Source organism: Pleurodeles waltl, chromosome 2_1, assembly GCF_031143425.1.
Source record: "Pleurodeles waltl isolate 20211129_DDA chromosome 2_1, aPleWal1.hap1.20221129, whole genome shotgun sequence".
Taxonomy (NCBI): Eukaryota; Metazoa; Chordata; class Amphibia; order Caudata; family Salamandridae; genus Pleurodeles; species Pleurodeles waltl.
In genome coordinates, this window is record NC_090438.1 from 303,850,812 (window position 1) to 303,869,092 (window position 18,281).

The window sequence follows — 18,281 nt, forward strand, 5'->3', positions numbered from 1 at the left end:
TGATAAGGCCCCACAGCCGTATCATATTATACACCCAAATCCTCACATACATAATGTTAAATCCTCACATACATAATGTTTATTTTATTTCTGCTTTTTAAACAGCGTGTACAAGGACGAAGAGCCACTGAGGGGTTGGAATAACAAAGGAATTACGCAGCTAGAGAATAAAGTAAAACATAATCAAAGCAATACATGAGACACTGTAGACCTAATTTCATAGAACCATTAGGAGTAAAAGATATTCCTGTAAATACTGTAAAAGTGTGTATGTGTATATATATATGCATATATATTGAGATTAGATAGTGCACACGTATAATGTGGAACATAAAATTTACATAACTAACTATCTTACAGCGTATTCACAATATTAACATAACTGAACTGCCATAAAGTGGCAACATGATGGTGAGGCAGATTTTTTCAATTATAACAGATATAGGGGGTTATTCCAACTTTGGAGGAAGTGGTAATCCGTCCCAAAAGTGACCGTAAAGTGACGGATATACCACCAGCCGTATTACGAGTCCATTATATCCTATGGAACTCGTAATACGGCTGGTGGTAAATCCGTCACATTTGGGACGGATTACCACCTCCTCCAAAGTTGGAATAACCCCCATAATCTTAGCAGGTAGAAATACATGAGGTTCAACACACCTTTCCTACATAAATAGCTGTATGCAAAACAAAAATATATATTGTGCAGATTTATGTGTGCGTTAGTAAGCTGGAATGTTAATATGCGGTGTTGTTACTGCATTAATAAATGGTAAGACATTTTTCAGTGATTCCAATAGCCTCAACTTCTTATCTGATTACAAAAGCTTGACAATTCACCCAACCTACCTACTGGAGTGAATCTTTCCACAGCAAATGAAAACAAATCTAATCAATATGTAAAAAACAGAAAAGGAAGAAGTAAAACACTGTTTGTATGGTACATCATTATTACAGCGTTCACTAATATTAAACAACATGATGCAGCTCTACTCCTATGTTTCTTATTTTTCCAAGGGCTAAGATCCCACTGAAATATGGTACTCAATTGCGCAAATTATTCGTTTTCTTATTGTTTCAATTCCATGGTGCATTTTGGTCCATCCTTTTAGGCTACACTTAGAATGACTTTGTAAAATGTATTAAATCACAATTTAGCAGACACCAGGGAACTTTACTTGGTAAATATGGCAAATTTTTAGTTTGCTAGTAGGTTTTTCATTAATTCAAGTAATTAATATGCACAATATCACAGTGTTATAAGGGCAACAAAGACAATAAATGCTAAACATATAGGACATACTATTAATTTAATTATGTTGTTGACGGTTATTTGCTAAACTTATTATATTTGGCCACAAGGCCTCTTAATACCATACCTGCATCCTCGTGCATTCTATTCCAGCGCCCATCCTTTGCATGTGGGTGTATCCCAAAGTAAGAAGAGTATATCCACTTGGCCTGTGTATTCATCCTATTACGGGAAATGTACCAGCTTAAGACACCACCCAAAAAAGGTGGAAAATATAGACCTCCCATAAGGTGGTCTACAAACCTATATTTTGCATCAACCCAGTGACATTTTTAAATGAGGCAAGGACTGTTTGGCTTCCACTTTCATTAAGCACTGCACAACCACAGCACAAAAAAGAAGCCTAAGGGCCTCATTACAAGTTTGGCGGTCTTGCGACCGTCAAACTCAAGGTGGCAGTCAGACTGCTGCATTCCTGGCGGTCTGACCGCCAGATTATGACCATGGTGGTCAGACTGGCAGGGGACTGCAGCCACCGTCAGGATCATGGATCCCAACAGGTTGGCAGCGGTCAACGTCCAGGTCAGCCACAGTGAAGTTAAATTCAGAACCGCCATGCTGATCATGACTTCCCTTTTCGCGAGCCTTCTCATGGCAGGGTCCCTGCCATGTCGTGGGCAGAGCAGGGTCCAACCCCTGCCAGGCACCCTCTGTGCGACAGCATTGGCCTGAGGAGCCGAGGCCTAATACAGAGGTTTCCGCCAGTCAGCCCAGTGGTAACATTGTAATCAGGCCAGTGGGGAGACCTCCAGCTCCTTGGCAGTCTCCTCTTCATGGGTCTGGTAGGCACACTTAGCAGTCTGCTCCTGAAAAGACCAGCAGGAAAGAATCTTGGTTTGTCTTGGTGGGCATAAGCCTCAATTACTGAATTGCAGAATATTTGTAAGTCTGCATGCAGGAGGAACATTGAACAGGTGCAAAGAATGGCCATTGGACCTCAACCTACGGCAGTTACCAGCTATGTTCAGGTTTCCATAACATAAGCTTTGATATATTTCTTTAACATTTGTGCAATAACTAAAAACACTTAAGCAGGTCTAGAATTGTGTGGGGTCTGATGAAATCCTTCTCTTCTCAAACCTCACATAATTTATATTATGTTTTATTCTAAAGTAAAACTTCACACTAGATGGGGCATAAGCATACTCAACAAGACAATGTTGAAAGAGACAAAAATGTAGGGCATGCAAACAAATCACTAATAAACAAATACAGGTGGGCAAACTGGATAATCTATATTGTTTAGCATGACTATGAATTACCTTTGCTCTGGCCTGCCCACCACCAACCCTACAAAATCATTAAGATGAACGTTCTTGTGACCCTAAAGACAATTCAGATGGTGATTAAAGGCATTAATATTCACAGCCCAGTAGAGCTTTTGACTCCAGATGTAGCCTGTTCTTCATGCTCATAGGCATTGGCTGCGCTCATCCTCATGTGCTTCTACACATCTGAAATCATAATAGAAGCTTGCCTGAAAGTACCAAGAAGGGAAATTATTTAGTAATTGACTAATAATCTAGCAAGTAATACAATACCAACCCCCAGACTATAAAACCATCTCACAGGGGAGAGCTGCTCTTTGATGTATAATTTGAGTCGTGCAAGCTTTGAACTAAAATGTCCATCCCCAGCCACTCAGATCATAGAAGATCCTGTGAGGAACAGTCCGAACAGTGCGCTGGTATTGAACATTCTTCACAAGAGATTGTGTTTAATACATTTATCAATTGTGTCTGTGGTTGGGTTCTGTAAGCAGAGCAAACACAGGCTACAAGAAAGGCCATACATAATTAGTGAAAAGGGGAATATGCCTACAGAGAGGTACCAGACCCCACTTGCAAAGCCAAACATGCCTTGTAAAACAGTTTGTGGGGCCAAAGTCATCCTAATTTTGCCCATGTGGGGTCATGAAAAGTAAAAATAATTGGAGTCACTTGATTGCATACAGATACATGGTACCAGCCTTAGCCTGATAAAATGTATAAGAGGAAACTTGACCCTCTTGCTATCCCTACCATACATGTAAGTTTAACAATTGATAGAGTACCTAATCTACACTCAATTCTAAGCATCCAAGGTCAGCAGCTTGAATTCTGCACAGAGCTTTAGTTACATAATTGATAGTAACCTGGCTAATATAGACACATGGTTTAAGAAGATACCATCTTAGCATCATTGCACCTGATTCACTTAGGTTACAACCTGACCTTTCAGAATTGTCTAATGCCTGCTTACAGATGCCCTTGTTTCCCTTTGATACCAGATGAAGCACACACCTATCATTAAGTGACAATGGTAAGGATTAATTAAATTAAAAAAAAGTTCAGGCTAGGAAAGAAAATACACATTTTCAGATACATTCAGTACAATGCATTTGACTTTAATTTATTCAAACATACATATGAAAGATAATCCCTGTGGGGTTCCATTTATGTCTTGCAAACCCATATGAAAAGTGAAAGGCTGTTGTATGATGCTATGTAGGATCCCATGCCGCAATCGATGCACTGTTAAGAAACATTTAAACATTAGGGGGCTGGGATATAAAACACTGATGTTAGAACTGGGGTTTCTGATTGTCAGAGTGTGCACCCAGTAAAAGCAGGAACCACAACTTCCAGTCAGAGTAAGCTAGATGCACACTTAGAGATAACCTGTGCTCCTCCTCAGGTAGATTAGCACATAGCAGTGAGGCAGCAGTCAGGCTTATCTAAGGAGTCAATATGTAAAGTATTTGTGCAACACACACAAAGTAGCACATTGAAAACACCACAAAAAGACATCACACAGGTTTGGGAAAATATGTATCTGAGTAAAATTAGACCAAAAGTACAAAAATCCAATCAGTATAAGTCACGAACATGAATTATTATTTTAAAGAATAAACCAAAAATAGGTTACTTGAGATCGCCCTAGACTGGGGTAAATACAAAATTCATGCTGGCCATGATGGAGGGTCTGATGACTAAAGGACTATGCTGAGCCCATTGAAAGAGTACCTTGGATGAAGCAAGAGTCGGCATCAAGGAGCGATGTGGAGCGATGCATTGGTTCCGATCTGGAAAGTGGGGTTGATGCATCGTTGTTGACTCTTGCAGTAGGGGATTATGTTGATGGCGAGCTCTGATGAGATTAATTTTATGTGCTGCTGTTGAACCTCGCAGTTGGGTCCTGCATCGTCATTGAATCGGCAAAGTGTCAGCATCAGAGGGCACTGCATAGGTTTTGAGCAGGGCATAGGCTCTGATGACTCGGAGTCACTTGCAGAAAAGGCAGCTATAAATTAACTTCCATTAAGCTGGATTTTCACCTCAGGCAAGGGTACAACTCACAGATGGCAGATTCCAGCACCAGAAACAGAGTTGCAGGCAGCCAGTGATGTCCCTGAGACTGCAGGAGAACAGAAGGCAAGCCAGCAAGACCTTGGAGTCACTTTGGGTAGGATGAGAGGCTCCAGTCCATCCTCAGCTGGGCAAAGATCAACAGGTAGCCAGGTGGCTCATCAAAGCAGAGAGCAGTCCTTCTTGGAAAGCAGTCCAGCAGTGTGGCACTTCCTGCAGCATAGCAGTCCTTACTGCAGGCAGAGTTCTTCCCAGGTCCAGTAGTGTGCTGATTTGATTTGGCAGGTCAGAGACCCAGTTCTTAAACCCCAATGCACCTTTAAGATGGGGTGACTTTAAAGAAGGGTCTTTGAAGTGCACAAAGGCCCTTTCTTCTGAGACCTGGCTCCAGACTATCAGTAGAAGTAATCAGCTCTTTATAGGCAGACAGGCACTTCCCTACTCAGGTGCAAGTGTCAGCTCTTCGCCAAACTTCCTGCCCAGAAGAACCCTCAGAATGTAGATGAATACAGGTGAGTGACCAGACACACCTAACCTTCCTATGTTTGTGGCTGTCTATAGGGAATGCACAAATTGTAGCTGTCACCCACCCCAGACATGTATTAGAGACAGGCTACAGGCACACAGAGATGTGAGAGAAGAGAAATGTCCACTTTCTAAAAGTAGAATTTCTAAAATTGTAATGAAAATTCTGACTTTACCAGTAAAGAGGACTTATCATTACCATTTCAGTGATATGAAACATGATATAGCCTCTCCTTTCTGATCAGGGATTACAGCTTATATTAAGGAATTCCCAATGCTGGCCTATAAGAGGAGCAGGGCTCACAGTAGTGAAACACGACTTTGGGAGTTTTTCACTACAATGACATGTAAAACGTAAAAGTGTCCTGCCTTTTACTCACATAGCACCTTGCCCTATGGGCTACCGAGGGCCTACCTTGGGGTGACATATGTAATAAAAGGGGAGTTCAGTGTTTGGCAAGCAGTTTTAAATGCAAAATCGAAGTGGCAGTTAAACCTCACACAGAGGCTCTGCAATGGCAGGCTTGGGACAGCTTTGAAAGATTACTGGTGTGGGTGGCACAATCAGTGCTACATGCCCACTAGTAGCATTTAATTTACAGTCCCTGGGTATAGGGCATACCACTTTACAAGGGAATTTCACGTAAATTAAATATGCCAATTGTGTACAGACCAAAGTTACAATGTTTAGGGGAGAAGCACATGCACTTTAGCACTGGTCCTAAGGCCAACAAAAACATACAGTAAGAATGTGAGGAAAACAGGCAAAACGTTTGGAGGAAGACCACCCTAAAGCTGACAGTTCTAATAACTGGTCTATATAGTCATGTCAGAACCTAAAGTCTGATGGAAAATCTTTCTGCGCTGTGGATTGCTATGTTCACATTTATGCTCAGACCCCTGTATAAGCATATGGCATAATGGGCAATGGTAAGCGAATGCCAGGCATTTTTATTGACCTTGCTTCCTGTATGCATCATCAGAAACAGCCACTTTTGGACATTCAAGATTCAGAGCGAGAGTCTCAAGTGCCCAATATTTAAAGCCTCCATTTTTACTATGCAAAAACATCAGGTTGTGAAAAAATACATTCCAACATTTTGTATTTGCTTTCACATCAATTGGTATTTGGTGGCACAAACAGCAAGTGGATCTAATCTTGAAGAAGTGGATATTGAAGAAGGTACATGGTCCTGTGCTCATAGAATATCAGAGGTCTAAAAGCCACTTTAAAACAGCCAGACATGCTACCAATGATAAAAATGTTTAACATAACTTCCCTAACAGGAAACATGGACTTTAGATTCACTACCACTGTGATGATTTTACAGATTAACCACTTGATGATTTTACAGATTTAGCTCTGTCTAACTATGGCAGCCACCCCTCTAGTGGTGTGGCTACATACATTTACAACTTGATGGGTGTGGAACCTACTGAACTTTGACCAAGTTTGAACAACATCCTAATTTTACATGTAATATTTATGTAAACCTGAAAAAAGGCAAAAAAGGTAAACCTGGAAAATGTATTTTTTGAGTTCCAGGAAATCATGAGCTACACACCAAATGAGTTTTGGGTCCTCACAGGGGACTTCAACGCTATCCTGACACAGAAGGGCACGACATAGACAACAGTTATTGGAATATCCCCAAACCATAACTGCAGACATTAAAACTGCTAAAAAGGGGAGAATGATAGTCCATGAGTTACATACCTAGGATTTTGAGCCCTGAATGGCTGCTTCATCTCAGATACACCTGCTGCTTTCACTCCTGTCTTCCTTATTGGCAAACCACTTCAGATAACACATGGGTCATGATTAAGGACCTAAGGTGCATTTTGGACTGCAATTGCTTTAATCCTTTTAAGTGACCATTTCTATCAAAAAGTCACTATATCGTACAACCGAGGTTCCTACCCTTTGCAAAGAAGGTTAGGTTCCCTTGCTGAGCTTGCCTAAGCTTTTGGACAAAACAATAAACATCCTGTAGTATGCTGAAGATACAATCATGTTAGACCAAACTGACATTGGACTCCAAAGGCAACCAGACACCCTGCATGAAGAATGACATGAACATGAATACCTCTAAAACAAATGTTGTTGTCTTTGGGAGAAGGTTAAGTAAGAAAGGTCATTGGTGGATTCACAATGAGAGTGTTCTAGCTATAAAACTCTAGGGGTATGAAAAGACGAGAGTGGATGGGCTGTGCCACACAAACCTGCAATTAGGAACTCAGCAGTGCTCTTCAGGACCACCTTCCTGCATCTATTAAAGAATGTCTCATGCACTAATATGAGTCTGCTTTGCAAAGCCATGGACTGCAAATGTTTGCCAACTCCCTGCTGTACTATATGATTGTTTTGGAGTTCAACCTGGTCAACTGTAAATTAAACCTACAAGTTCAATTTCTTTCATACTTTATTAAGTTAAGAAAGGTGGAGGCTAACACCTGGAGGTATCACCTATGAAGAGTGACAACAAATGGAAGCTAGTTGGCGGCCTTACAAAGCTAGAACTGAAGAAACTTTTGAACAAGAGCCTCCCAGACAAACTCTTCTTCAAGACCCTGAACAATCAGCAAAATTGTTATTGGCTAATTTGGACATAGAGGACTGAGGAAAAAATGCAAAGCAAGCATACCTTCCCTCTTTATGATCCAATGGTAACCTTATTTTATTTGAAGCATCCCTGGCCATTTTAATTGAAAAGAGCATAGATGAGACACTGCTTTGGCATTACCTTTCTAAATGTTTTTTGGGATGGCCGGCTTAGTACTGGCTCAGATCAATCATGGTGTCTTTGTGGGGCAGCTTCAGAATTCCCAATGCATGCCATTTGCATCTGCCCAGTTTATTGCTTAGTACTGATGCTCAGATGTCTGTCTATAATATCCTGTCCAATTGCAGTTGATGTTTGCTTAAAGAGTAACACAGGGAACATGACTTCCTGTTTCTTAAAATAAATGAAAATGGTTGTAAAGGCAATTAACTGCCTGGGCTAAGAGTGTCTGGGAGGGGCCCACTAAAAGCATTCAGACATTGTGCTGATAGTCAGTTCTTGGAAATATGATGCCCAAAGGCCTACAGAAGGGCCCTTACTATAGATAGGCTCTTAGCCTTTCATTTTCTTTACATTGTTTAAAGCACATTTTTAAGATAATTTTGTAATGACTGGAATTTTACCATCTTATGAAACTCTTGTGTTATAAATAGGGTTTCTGATTGGCAGAGGTATGCACCCTGTCCAAGCAGGAACCATACACACCATAAATTAACCTGTGCTTACCGTCTGGTAGCTTGGCACAGAGCAGTCAGGATTAGATTAAGAGGTAATGTGTAAAGTATTTGAGCAATAATTCTAACAGTAAAACAGTGACAACACCAAACAAAAATACACCACACCTAGTAAGAAAAATAGAGCTTCATTTTATGAGCAAAGCAAAATGACAAAACTCCAATAAGTAGAAGTCGAGTTATGAATTTTTAAAGATTACAATGCAATATAGTGATTAAAACCATAAAGCACCAACCAGAGATATCTAGTCGCTGCAGACCGGGATAAAACCAAAAGTTGAGGCTGACAGCAATAGAGCACAGTTTGGATACAATCCCAGGTAAGTCCAGCTAAGTTTTACCTTCTCAGAATTGAGCCAAGAGTCTTACTCGCATAGGAGAAGTTTGTCGGGAGCACAAAGAGACTCCCTGACAGTGGTCCAGGGGAGCGCAGAGTCGGCCAGGTGGGCTGGAGCCTCACAAGCTGTGATACTTGCAGCGCGAAGAGACGACCTTGCGGTGGCTTGCGCTGCTACTTTGTACCACCGTTCAGCATCACAAAGAGTCCAAAAGCTGAATTTCATGAACCACAAAACCACTTGTTAGGGCCCAAGACTGGAGAGGTGCATTTTGGGTCCAAGAGCTATACCTGCAGTGTTGGAAGCCTTGTGTGTCCCTGAGACTTCTGAAAACAGTAGGCAAGCCAGCGAGCCCTTGGAGTCACTTTGGTTCTGAGATGGAGAGTTGAGGGTCCAGTCCTTCTCACTCTCAGGCAGGAGGGCAGCAAGCAGCTAGCATCAAGTCAGCTCAGCAAAGCAGGAGTCCAGCAGGGTAGCAGCTCAGCAGAGTGGCACTGCTTATAGCAGCACACCAGTCCTTCTTACTGGCAGAGTACCCACAAGTCCAGAAGTAAGCTGAGTTGGTGGTATCAGGCGCACACTACTTACATCTAGCTGTGCCCTTGAAGTGGGAGAGACTTCAAAAAAGGGTCTTTGAAGTGCATAGATACCCTCCCTTCTTGTCCTGGCTCCAGACTCACTAAAGTGGGGTATCATCTCTTTGAGTGTGGCAGGATGCCACTCCTTCAAGATGGCCCATCAGGATGTTGACAGCCTCTCAGTCACATTTATGCTCCCTTTGTGTGTGGCTGCCTAGAGGGGATGCACAAGCCCAGATGTCACCCCACCCCAGATGTGTGTTGGAGACAGGCAATAAGCACCAAATGGCTAAAGTAAGAAAATGCCACCTTTCTAAAAGTGGCATTTTAAGAACTACAATCTAAAATCTGACTTCACCAAAAGTTGTGGTTTTAAATTGTGAGTTCAGAGACACCAAACTTGACAAACATAGCTTATTGGGAATTATACTTATAATGTGTAATAAAGTATTCCCAATATTATCCTATGGGAGAGGTAGATCTTGCAGTAGTGAACAACTAATCTGGGATTTTTTCACTACCAGGGCAGGTAAAACTTTAAAGTACATGTCCTGCCTTTTAAATACATTGCACCGTGCCCTGTAGGTGATAGAGGGCCTACCTTAAGGGTGACATATGTATAAAAGGAAAGATTTAGGCCTGGCATGGCAGTTAAAGCTGCAAACACAGACTCTGCAATGGCGGGCCTGAAACATGGTTAAGGGGTTCTGAAGTTGGTGGCACAGTCAGTGCTGCAAGCTCACAAGAAGCATTTAATTTACAGACCCAGGGCACATGTAGTGCACTTTACTAGGGACCATTAGGTAAATTACATATGCCAATTGGGTATGAGCCGGAGTCTCCTCGTTTTAGGGGAGAGATCACAAGCACTTTAGCACTGGTTAGCAGTGGTAAAGTGCACATAGTCCCAAAGCCAACAAAAATGAGGTCAGAAAATGGAGGGAGTCAGGCAAAACTCAGAGGAGAAGACCACTCTAAGGCTGTCAGGTCTAAAATCTTGGTTTTTAACTTAGGCGCTGATTAGGACCGCGAAACTCACGGTGGCGGACCGAGAGCTGCAACCCTGGAGCTCCGAATTCAAGATTCTGAGCCAGTAGACCACTGTCACCGCCAGGATCAGAGTTCCTGATGGGTTGGCGGAGGTAAAAGCTGTGGTCAGCCAAGGTAGTGCAGAGTTCCGCACCGCCATCCTGATAGTGACTTTCCTTTCTGACACTGTTTTTGCGGAAAGGCAGAGTTGGAGCCACTAGGGGGGCCCCTGCACTGCCCATGACTATGCACTGGCAGTACCCATGACCATGTCATGGGCAGTGCAGGGGCCCCCCGTCAGCACTTTCAGAATGCGCACTGTCTGCTATGCAGTGTGTATTTCGAGGGTGCTGTGTGTGACTGCATTGGCCTTGGCTCCCTGAGGGAGCCAAGGCCAATGCTGCCGCATTGTTTCTGCCAGTCAGCCCAGTGCAAACATCATAATAAGATGGTGGGGAGGCTGCCGGCTTGATAGCCACCTCCCCACCACCATAATGGAGTTTGGGCGGTTCAACTGCCAAATTTGTAATGAGGCCTTTAGTCTGGTCTGATGATTTAATGATCCAACTGCCAAATTTGTAATGCAGCCCTTAGTCTGGGCTGATGCTCTTAATGATCCATTGTTTATTGTGGTCTCTTAAGCATCTCTGATATTGAAAGCACTTAATGAAAGTTTAGGGAGTTTCTTTGTGTAGTATGTCAAGCTTGAATCAATTTTAATCATGTTTGTTCTTTACTCATTACATCTAAGGTAGCATGTGTAGTATGTTTTCATAATATTTTTTTAATTGTTGCAATAATTTTAATAAGTGTGCATTTAACTTTACCCTACCTTGAAGAGCTGGATGTTGCTATATATAAAGCCTAGTGGATTAAACACAGTCATTTAAATATACGATCAAGGGAATTTCAGTCTTCAGTTAAGACCAGATCGGCCCCTTGGTTGTCATTCTCTCTTGACAGTATACATTTATCTTGCTGCATTGTTCAATATGATGTAAAGGGAGGCCCGTGCATAGCATTTTATCATAGTGAAGTGTTGAAATGGTAGGAGCTTTTATCAAAAATACTGTAGTGAGATGCAAGGTTATGCTTGTGGGAAAAGAAAATCTAAGGGCCTCATTACGAATTTGGCAGTCTGTGGACCACCATGGTAGAGGTGGCAGTCCAACCGCCGCAACTCCGGTGGTTGGACCACCTGATTAAGAGTTTGGCGGTCAGATCACCAGACGACTGCCTGCAGACCGCCGGCACCATCTTAGTCATTGCGGCGTGAACCGGGACAGTCCTGCCCGCGGCATCCAATGCTGCGGATTCGGGCACTGGGACCACCATGCCCATTACGGCCTGCTTGACCGCCAAGCTTTCAATGGCGAACCCACTGCCATGGAAAGTGTGACGCTCAGGCAGGTCTGGGGCCCAAAATGGGAGATCATGGGGGTACATCCCAATGGTGGCTGAGGCAGGGGCCCATGTGGTCCTCCAGAAAATTTGGGGTTCACTGTGTCCTGTGCAGGACGTGGTGCATGGCTGCAGTCCGGCCGTCGTGCTGACAGGTAGGGATGCATGGCCCACAGTATCTCCATTATACTGTCCCCGCCTCCCCCCCGGCAGTCACACCAGCCCCGTGAATAACTTGTAATCCAGTGGTCTGGGTGGAGACCTCCTGGCACTATTCGAAAGACTGCCTCCATGACGGTCCAGCAGTCCAACCGGCAAACTCGTAATGAAGCCCATACTCCAAAATCCAACACCTTCCCTACTATTGCTTGTGTTGGAGTGGGAATAATAACTCTGACTCATCATTTGCATATGTTGATTTGGGAATAATAAATCTAACTCCTCCAAAGTGCAATTATTTTCCAACTATTGAATAAATTGGAGATAAAATAGTAAATTTGCCTTTTAGAAATCCAAAACTTTTACTATTGTTGCTTACTTTTGATTCTTTAATGTTTATATTATTTATAAAAAAGAAATGTACATTTAATGCAGTTTAAATTTTAATATCAATGTTCCCATGTACATGCTTGGCATGTTCTACATACGGATCACAACCTCAGGAAATATTTCAGTACAGTCACACAAGTTACATTCAGGAAAAGCCAGTCTTTAAAAGATATACTAAGTAAGGATCACTTTACAAGTGGTACCCCCAGAAAACAGAACTCTGGAGTTTTCTGTTGTTAGAAGTGTAAAGTGTGTAAAACCAGTTGTGATGCAATGGAATTTGTGATCCCCAACACCGAGAGATTGTTTACAATTCACAAATTCACAACCTGCAACACCGAGTTTTGTGTCTATGGGGGTTATTCTAACTTTGGAGGAGGTGTTAATCCGTCCCAAAAGTGACGGAAAAGTGACAGATTTACCACCAGCCGTATTACGAGTCCATTATATCCTATGGAACTCGTAATACGGCTGGTGGTATATCCGTCACTTTACCGTCACTTTTGGGACGGATTAACACTCCTCCAAAGTTAGAATAACCCCCTATGTCTTGTATGTCCTTGTAATTTGATGTATGTGGGCAGCACTGCACACAAGGTGAAAAAACGGATCTTGGAGCACTTGAGGGCCATAAGACACAATAACTCCCAGTACGCTGTGGCGCAACATTTTGCTAACACGCTGTAAGGAAATGGCTCCCTGTTGCAGTTACCCCCTACTTTTTGCCTGATACTGATGCTGACTTGACTGAGAAGTGTGCTGGGATCCCGCTAACCAGGCCCCAGCACCAGTGTTCTTTCACCTAAAATGTACCATTTTTTCCACAATTGGCACACCCCTGGCACACAGATAAGCCCCTTGTAAAAGGTACCAGTGGTACCAAGGGCCCTGTGACCAGGGAAGGTCCCTAAGGGCTGCAGCATATGTTGTGCCACCCTAAGGGACCCCTCACCTAACACATGCACACTGCCATTGCAGATTGTGTGTGTTGGTCGGGAGAAAAAGGCAAAGTCAACATAGCATCCCCCTCAGGATGCCATGCACACAAAATGCTGCCTGTGGCATAGGTAAGTCACCCCTATAGCAGGCCTTACAGCCCTAAGGCAGGGTGCACTATACCACAGGTGAGGGCATAGCTGCATGAGCAATATGCCCCTACAGTGTCTAAGTCTATTATTAGACATTGTAAGTACAATGTGGCCATATTAAGTGTATGGTCTGGGAGTTTGTCAAAACGAACTCCACAGCTCCATAATGGCTACACTGAATACTGGGAAGTTTGGTATCAAACTTCTCAGAATAATAAACCCACACTGATGCCAGTGTTGGATTTATTAAACAATGCACACAGAGGGCATCTTAGAGATGCCCCCTGTATTGTACCCAGTTGTTCAGTGCAGGACTGACTGGTCTGTGCCAGCCTGCTGCTGAGAGATGAGTTTCTGACCCCATGTGGTGAGGGCCTGAGTGCTAGGAATACGGCTAGCAATTCTAGGTGATTTATGTGAAACAGTTTGTGTTTGGCGTTCCATTGACCTTCAATGTTGTGATTGTTGAGGTGTGCCCCACAGCCAATCATTGATGCATCTGTTGTAAGTATGGTCTGAGGCACAGGGTCTTGAAAAGGCCGCCCTTTGTTTAGGTTTGTGGAATTTCACCACTGAAGTGATATGCATGTTTGGGGGTCTATCAACATTAGATCGTGAAGTTGACCCTGTAACCATTGCTGTTCCGAAGGGTAACACTTTGAACTGGTAATGTTTTCCCTGAATCCCAAACCTGAGGTATTTTCTGTGTGCTGGATGGATGGGTATGTGGAAATACGCATCCTTGAGGTCTAATGTTGTCATAAAATCTTGCTGCTGTAGCAGCGGACCACATTTTGTAGTGTTACCAGGTGAACGTGTTCTGACAGGATGTAAAGATTGAGGGTTCTGAGATCTAATATTGGTCTTAAGGTTCTGTCTTTTTTGGGGATGAGGAAATACAGTGAGTAAACTCCTGTTCCTATTTGATCTTGTGGCCCAAGCTCTATTGCTTGTTTGAGTAACAGAGATTTTACTTCTTCTTGCAACATGGTGGTATGTTGGGTGGAGAGATTGTATGATTTTGGTGGAATATTTGGGGGAATTTGTGCCAATTCTATGCAATATCCATTGCGGATAATGGATAATACCTAGTTGTCTGTTGTAACGGGTAGCCAATTGGTGTGGAACCTTTGCAGTCTTCCCCCACAGGTGAGGTGTGAGTTGGGAAGAGATGGAGTAAGTCACTGCTTTGGCTGCTGTGAGGCTTGTTTGGTTGATTGATATTTTCCCCTGCCTCTGGGGTATTGGCCTCTGTAATTGCCTTTAAACCCACCTCTTCGATATTGAGGTTGGTAGGTTGACTTTGTTTGTGAGGTGGATGTCTCAGATGTTTGGGTTCTAAATCCACCTCTGTATTGGGGTTTACGAAAGGACCCCCTGTATTGCGTCGTATACAAAGCACCCATGGCTTTCGCAGTGTCCGAATCTTTTTTCATTTTCTCAATAGCCGTGTCTACTTCGGGGCCAAAAAGCTGTTTTTGATTAAACGGCATTTAAGTGTTGAATTTCAGGCTTGAACCCTGAAGACCTAAGCCATGTGTGTCTTCGTATAGTGGCAGCAGTGTTAATTGTTCTAGCTGCTGTGTCTGCAGAATCTAGGGATGACCTGATTTGGTTGTTTGTAATAGCCTGCCCTTCTTTGACTATTTGTTGTGCCCTTTTTTGTTGGTCTTTGGGGATATGTTGTATTATATCCTTCATCTCATCCCTGTGGGCCCTATCATATCTAGCCAACAGTGCTTGGGAGTTGGCTATCCTCCATTGGTTGGCTGCCTGCGATGCCACCCTTGTCCCCGCAGCATCAAATTTTCTGCTTTCTTTGTCTGGTGGGGCTGCATCTCCAGGTGACTGCGAGTTCACTCTTTTTCTGGCCGCGCTTATGACTACAGAGTCAGGAGGCAATTGTTGTGTAATAAAGGCAGGATCAGAGGGAGGTGGCTTATACTTTTTTTCCACCCTAGGAGTAATTATCATAGCCTTCACTGGCTCTTGAAATATTTGGTGTGTATGCTTTAACATGCCTGGAAGCATGGGAAGGGACTGATAGGTGGTGTGTGTAGAGGATAGTGTGTTAAAAAGGAAGTAATCCTCAAAGGGCTCAGTGTGCATGGAGACATTGTGGTAGGATGCCGCCCTAGCTAAAACTTGAGTACATCCGGTACTATCCTCTGGTGGTGATGGCTTGGAGGGATAGCAGTCTGGGTTGTTATCGGCAATGGGATCTGGATCATACAGATCCCAGGGATCCACATTGTCTTGCTGTGAATCAAATGAATAATTAGCCAGTGGCTGAGCAGTGTCCAATTGTTCCTGAAAGGCCAATTTCCTCTTAGGTTTCAGAGGAGGTGCAGTTATAATTTTGCCAGTGTCCTTGTGAATATGAATTCTGGCTTGCCTTTCATCTATATCCTCCATTTGTGAATGTCCCTCCGTGATTTTATGGCTTTCTTTAAGTACTTGTGAAAGTCTATGTTCCTCCGTATAAACTGGCCTTTTCGGCTCCGAAGCTGGTTTTTTCGGTATCGAAAGGCTGGGAGTGGATGTTGGCCTCAGCTCCGAAAGCAATTTTCGAGGTTTATACTCAAAGGATCTGTGCCTGATAGTCTCGGAGAGAGAGCTTCGGCTCGAGTCCGAAGGCTTGGGTGGTGTGGCCTTTTTCGGTGCCGAAGTTGTTGGTTGGTCACCGAATGTCTTTTTAAGGGTCGAGCCATGGCCTTCCAGCAGTGGCGTTCCCAAGGCCTTATGTTTGGGCTTAAATGGAGCTGGGGCAGGAGTACTCATGTGCTGTCCTGCCGTGACTGGTCTGTCCTCCTCAGACTCCTGTTTGGAGTCGGACCCTCGGACGGAGACTGCCGTGTGCATGATGTCCTCCTCCTCGACGTCAAGACATTCGGTGCTCTTGTACGCCATCTTGAGTCTTCTTGCTCTTCTGTCTCTGAGAGTTTTCTTCGAACGGAAGGACCTACAGGCCTCCCAATTTTCTTACCAATGGTCTGGGGAGAGACAGAGATTACAGACGAGATGTTGGTCTGTGTAGGGGAATTTTGCGGCGCACTGAGGACAAAAGCGGAATGGGGTCCGGTCCATGAGGGTTCCACGCGGTCGGCCCGACCAGGCCCGAGTTGGGCGCGTGCGCCCCGAAGGGCGAGGCAAGATGTTTGACCCGACGGTACCGAAGTGTTGATGGAAGAAGGTACGCAATCGAAACAATGGTGACGAGAATTAGCTAGTTTTAGAACTTTTCCGACTCAAACTATCGGAGCGATAAGAAACCCGTCCGAACCCGATGGCGGAAAGAAAACAATCGAACATGGAGTCGATGCCCATGCACAATGGAGCCGAAGAGGAGGAGTCACTCGATCCCGTGACTCGAAAACACTTCTTCGAAGAAAAACAACTTGTAACACTCCGAGCCCAACACTAGATGGCAGAATATGCATAGCATGTGTATCTGCACAGCATGTGTATCTGCAGCTACACATGCCATCGAACATATATATATATATATATATATACACACACACACAAAGACACACACAAATACATATAACAATAGATATATATATATGTATTTTTGTTATTTGTTTTGCTTTTACATTATTGGTAATATTTTATTTTTAATTGTTTAACTATTGTTTCAATATTTCTGAAGAATATATGTGTGTGTAGATATATATATATTTATATATATATAATATATTTCTTATATTAATATTTTGGATGTTGATAATTTAAAATTATATTTCATTGCTTAAATATGATTTTTTTCAATAAACTTTCCTTATTTTTGACAATATTCTGTTCCACAATATTTTGACTCAATATTTTAGAAGTTTAAATACGAAGTTTGCAAATTCAATATTTTTGCAGACAACATTTTTGACGGAATTTTTTGGTGTCACAATGTTGTTTTTTATATTGTGTCATACAATCTGCACAGGTTAAATGTCACTGTAGCCTTTCTTTTTGGTTATAGGTTAAACATTACAATGAAAGTCAGATGGAAAGTCAGAAAAAATAATACGTCTTTGTGGTTAAGGCAAGTTCTAATATAACAATGTATAATACAATATGATATTATATATTATAATATAATATAATAACATATTATATAATATAATACCTTGAACTCGCTGAACTTTTGGTTTTGCAAACGCCGTTGGTAAAAGTCAGAAAAAATAATATGTCTTTGTGGTTTAGGCAAGTTCTAACACAACAATGTATAATATAATATAATAACATAATGTATATTGTAATACCTTGAACTCGCTGAACTTTTGGTTTTGCAAATGCCATTGGTAAATTTAAAGGAATGTAGTGCTCATGGTTGCAAACTGTTTGCAAGAAGTCAAACTTGTATTCTGTCAAAATCTGTGTCACAACAAAGTCAAACAAGAAACAAATTAGTTAAATTTAACAGTAATTAACAGTAATCCACATTTTAGAACAGAGTTCACATCAGATGATAAGAAAACTGACATTCCATGATAACCACATTTTCTTAGACACATTTCTGGCAGAATAAAAATGCAGTTGTGAAAGAACCTCATAACAAAGTGATGTTGCAAGCATTAGGTTTCAAATACTGCCACCCATTACACAATTTAAGATACTCAACAACCTGGATAAATGAAAATAGGGAACCTCTTATTTCATTTTGCTCTATGGAACGTTTCCTTTAATTAAAAAACGGATAGTACATCTGAAATATGTATGTATTTTTAGGGATGGCGAAGATCAGATTCATATTTTTCATACAGATGCAGTATTTCAGAATCCTCCCACTCAGGAGATCAGTCAGAAGTTCAGGTTG

At 42.5% G+C, this 18,281-nt stretch overlaps 1 protein-coding gene across 2 annotated transcripts in view; it reads right to left on the reverse strand.

Moving 5' to 3' along the window:
• DOCK11 (dedicator of cytokinesis 11) overlaps positions 1–18,281 on the reverse strand; it is a 1,108,606-nt gene that overhangs the window by 512,723 nt on the left and 577,602 nt on the right. Inside the window, exons 30-31 of one of the 2 annotated variants that reach the window (XM_069212533.1) lie at positions 17,728–17,839; positions 853–891 (exon numbers count right to left, since the gene is read on the reverse strand). In XM_069212533.1, coding sequence (XP_069068634.1) covers positions 853–891; positions 17,728–17,839 — 151 coding nt within the window. The remainder of the gene's footprint in view (positions 1–852; positions 892–17,727; positions 17,840–18,281) is intronic. The other variant, XM_069212535.1, reaches the window with a different exon arrangement.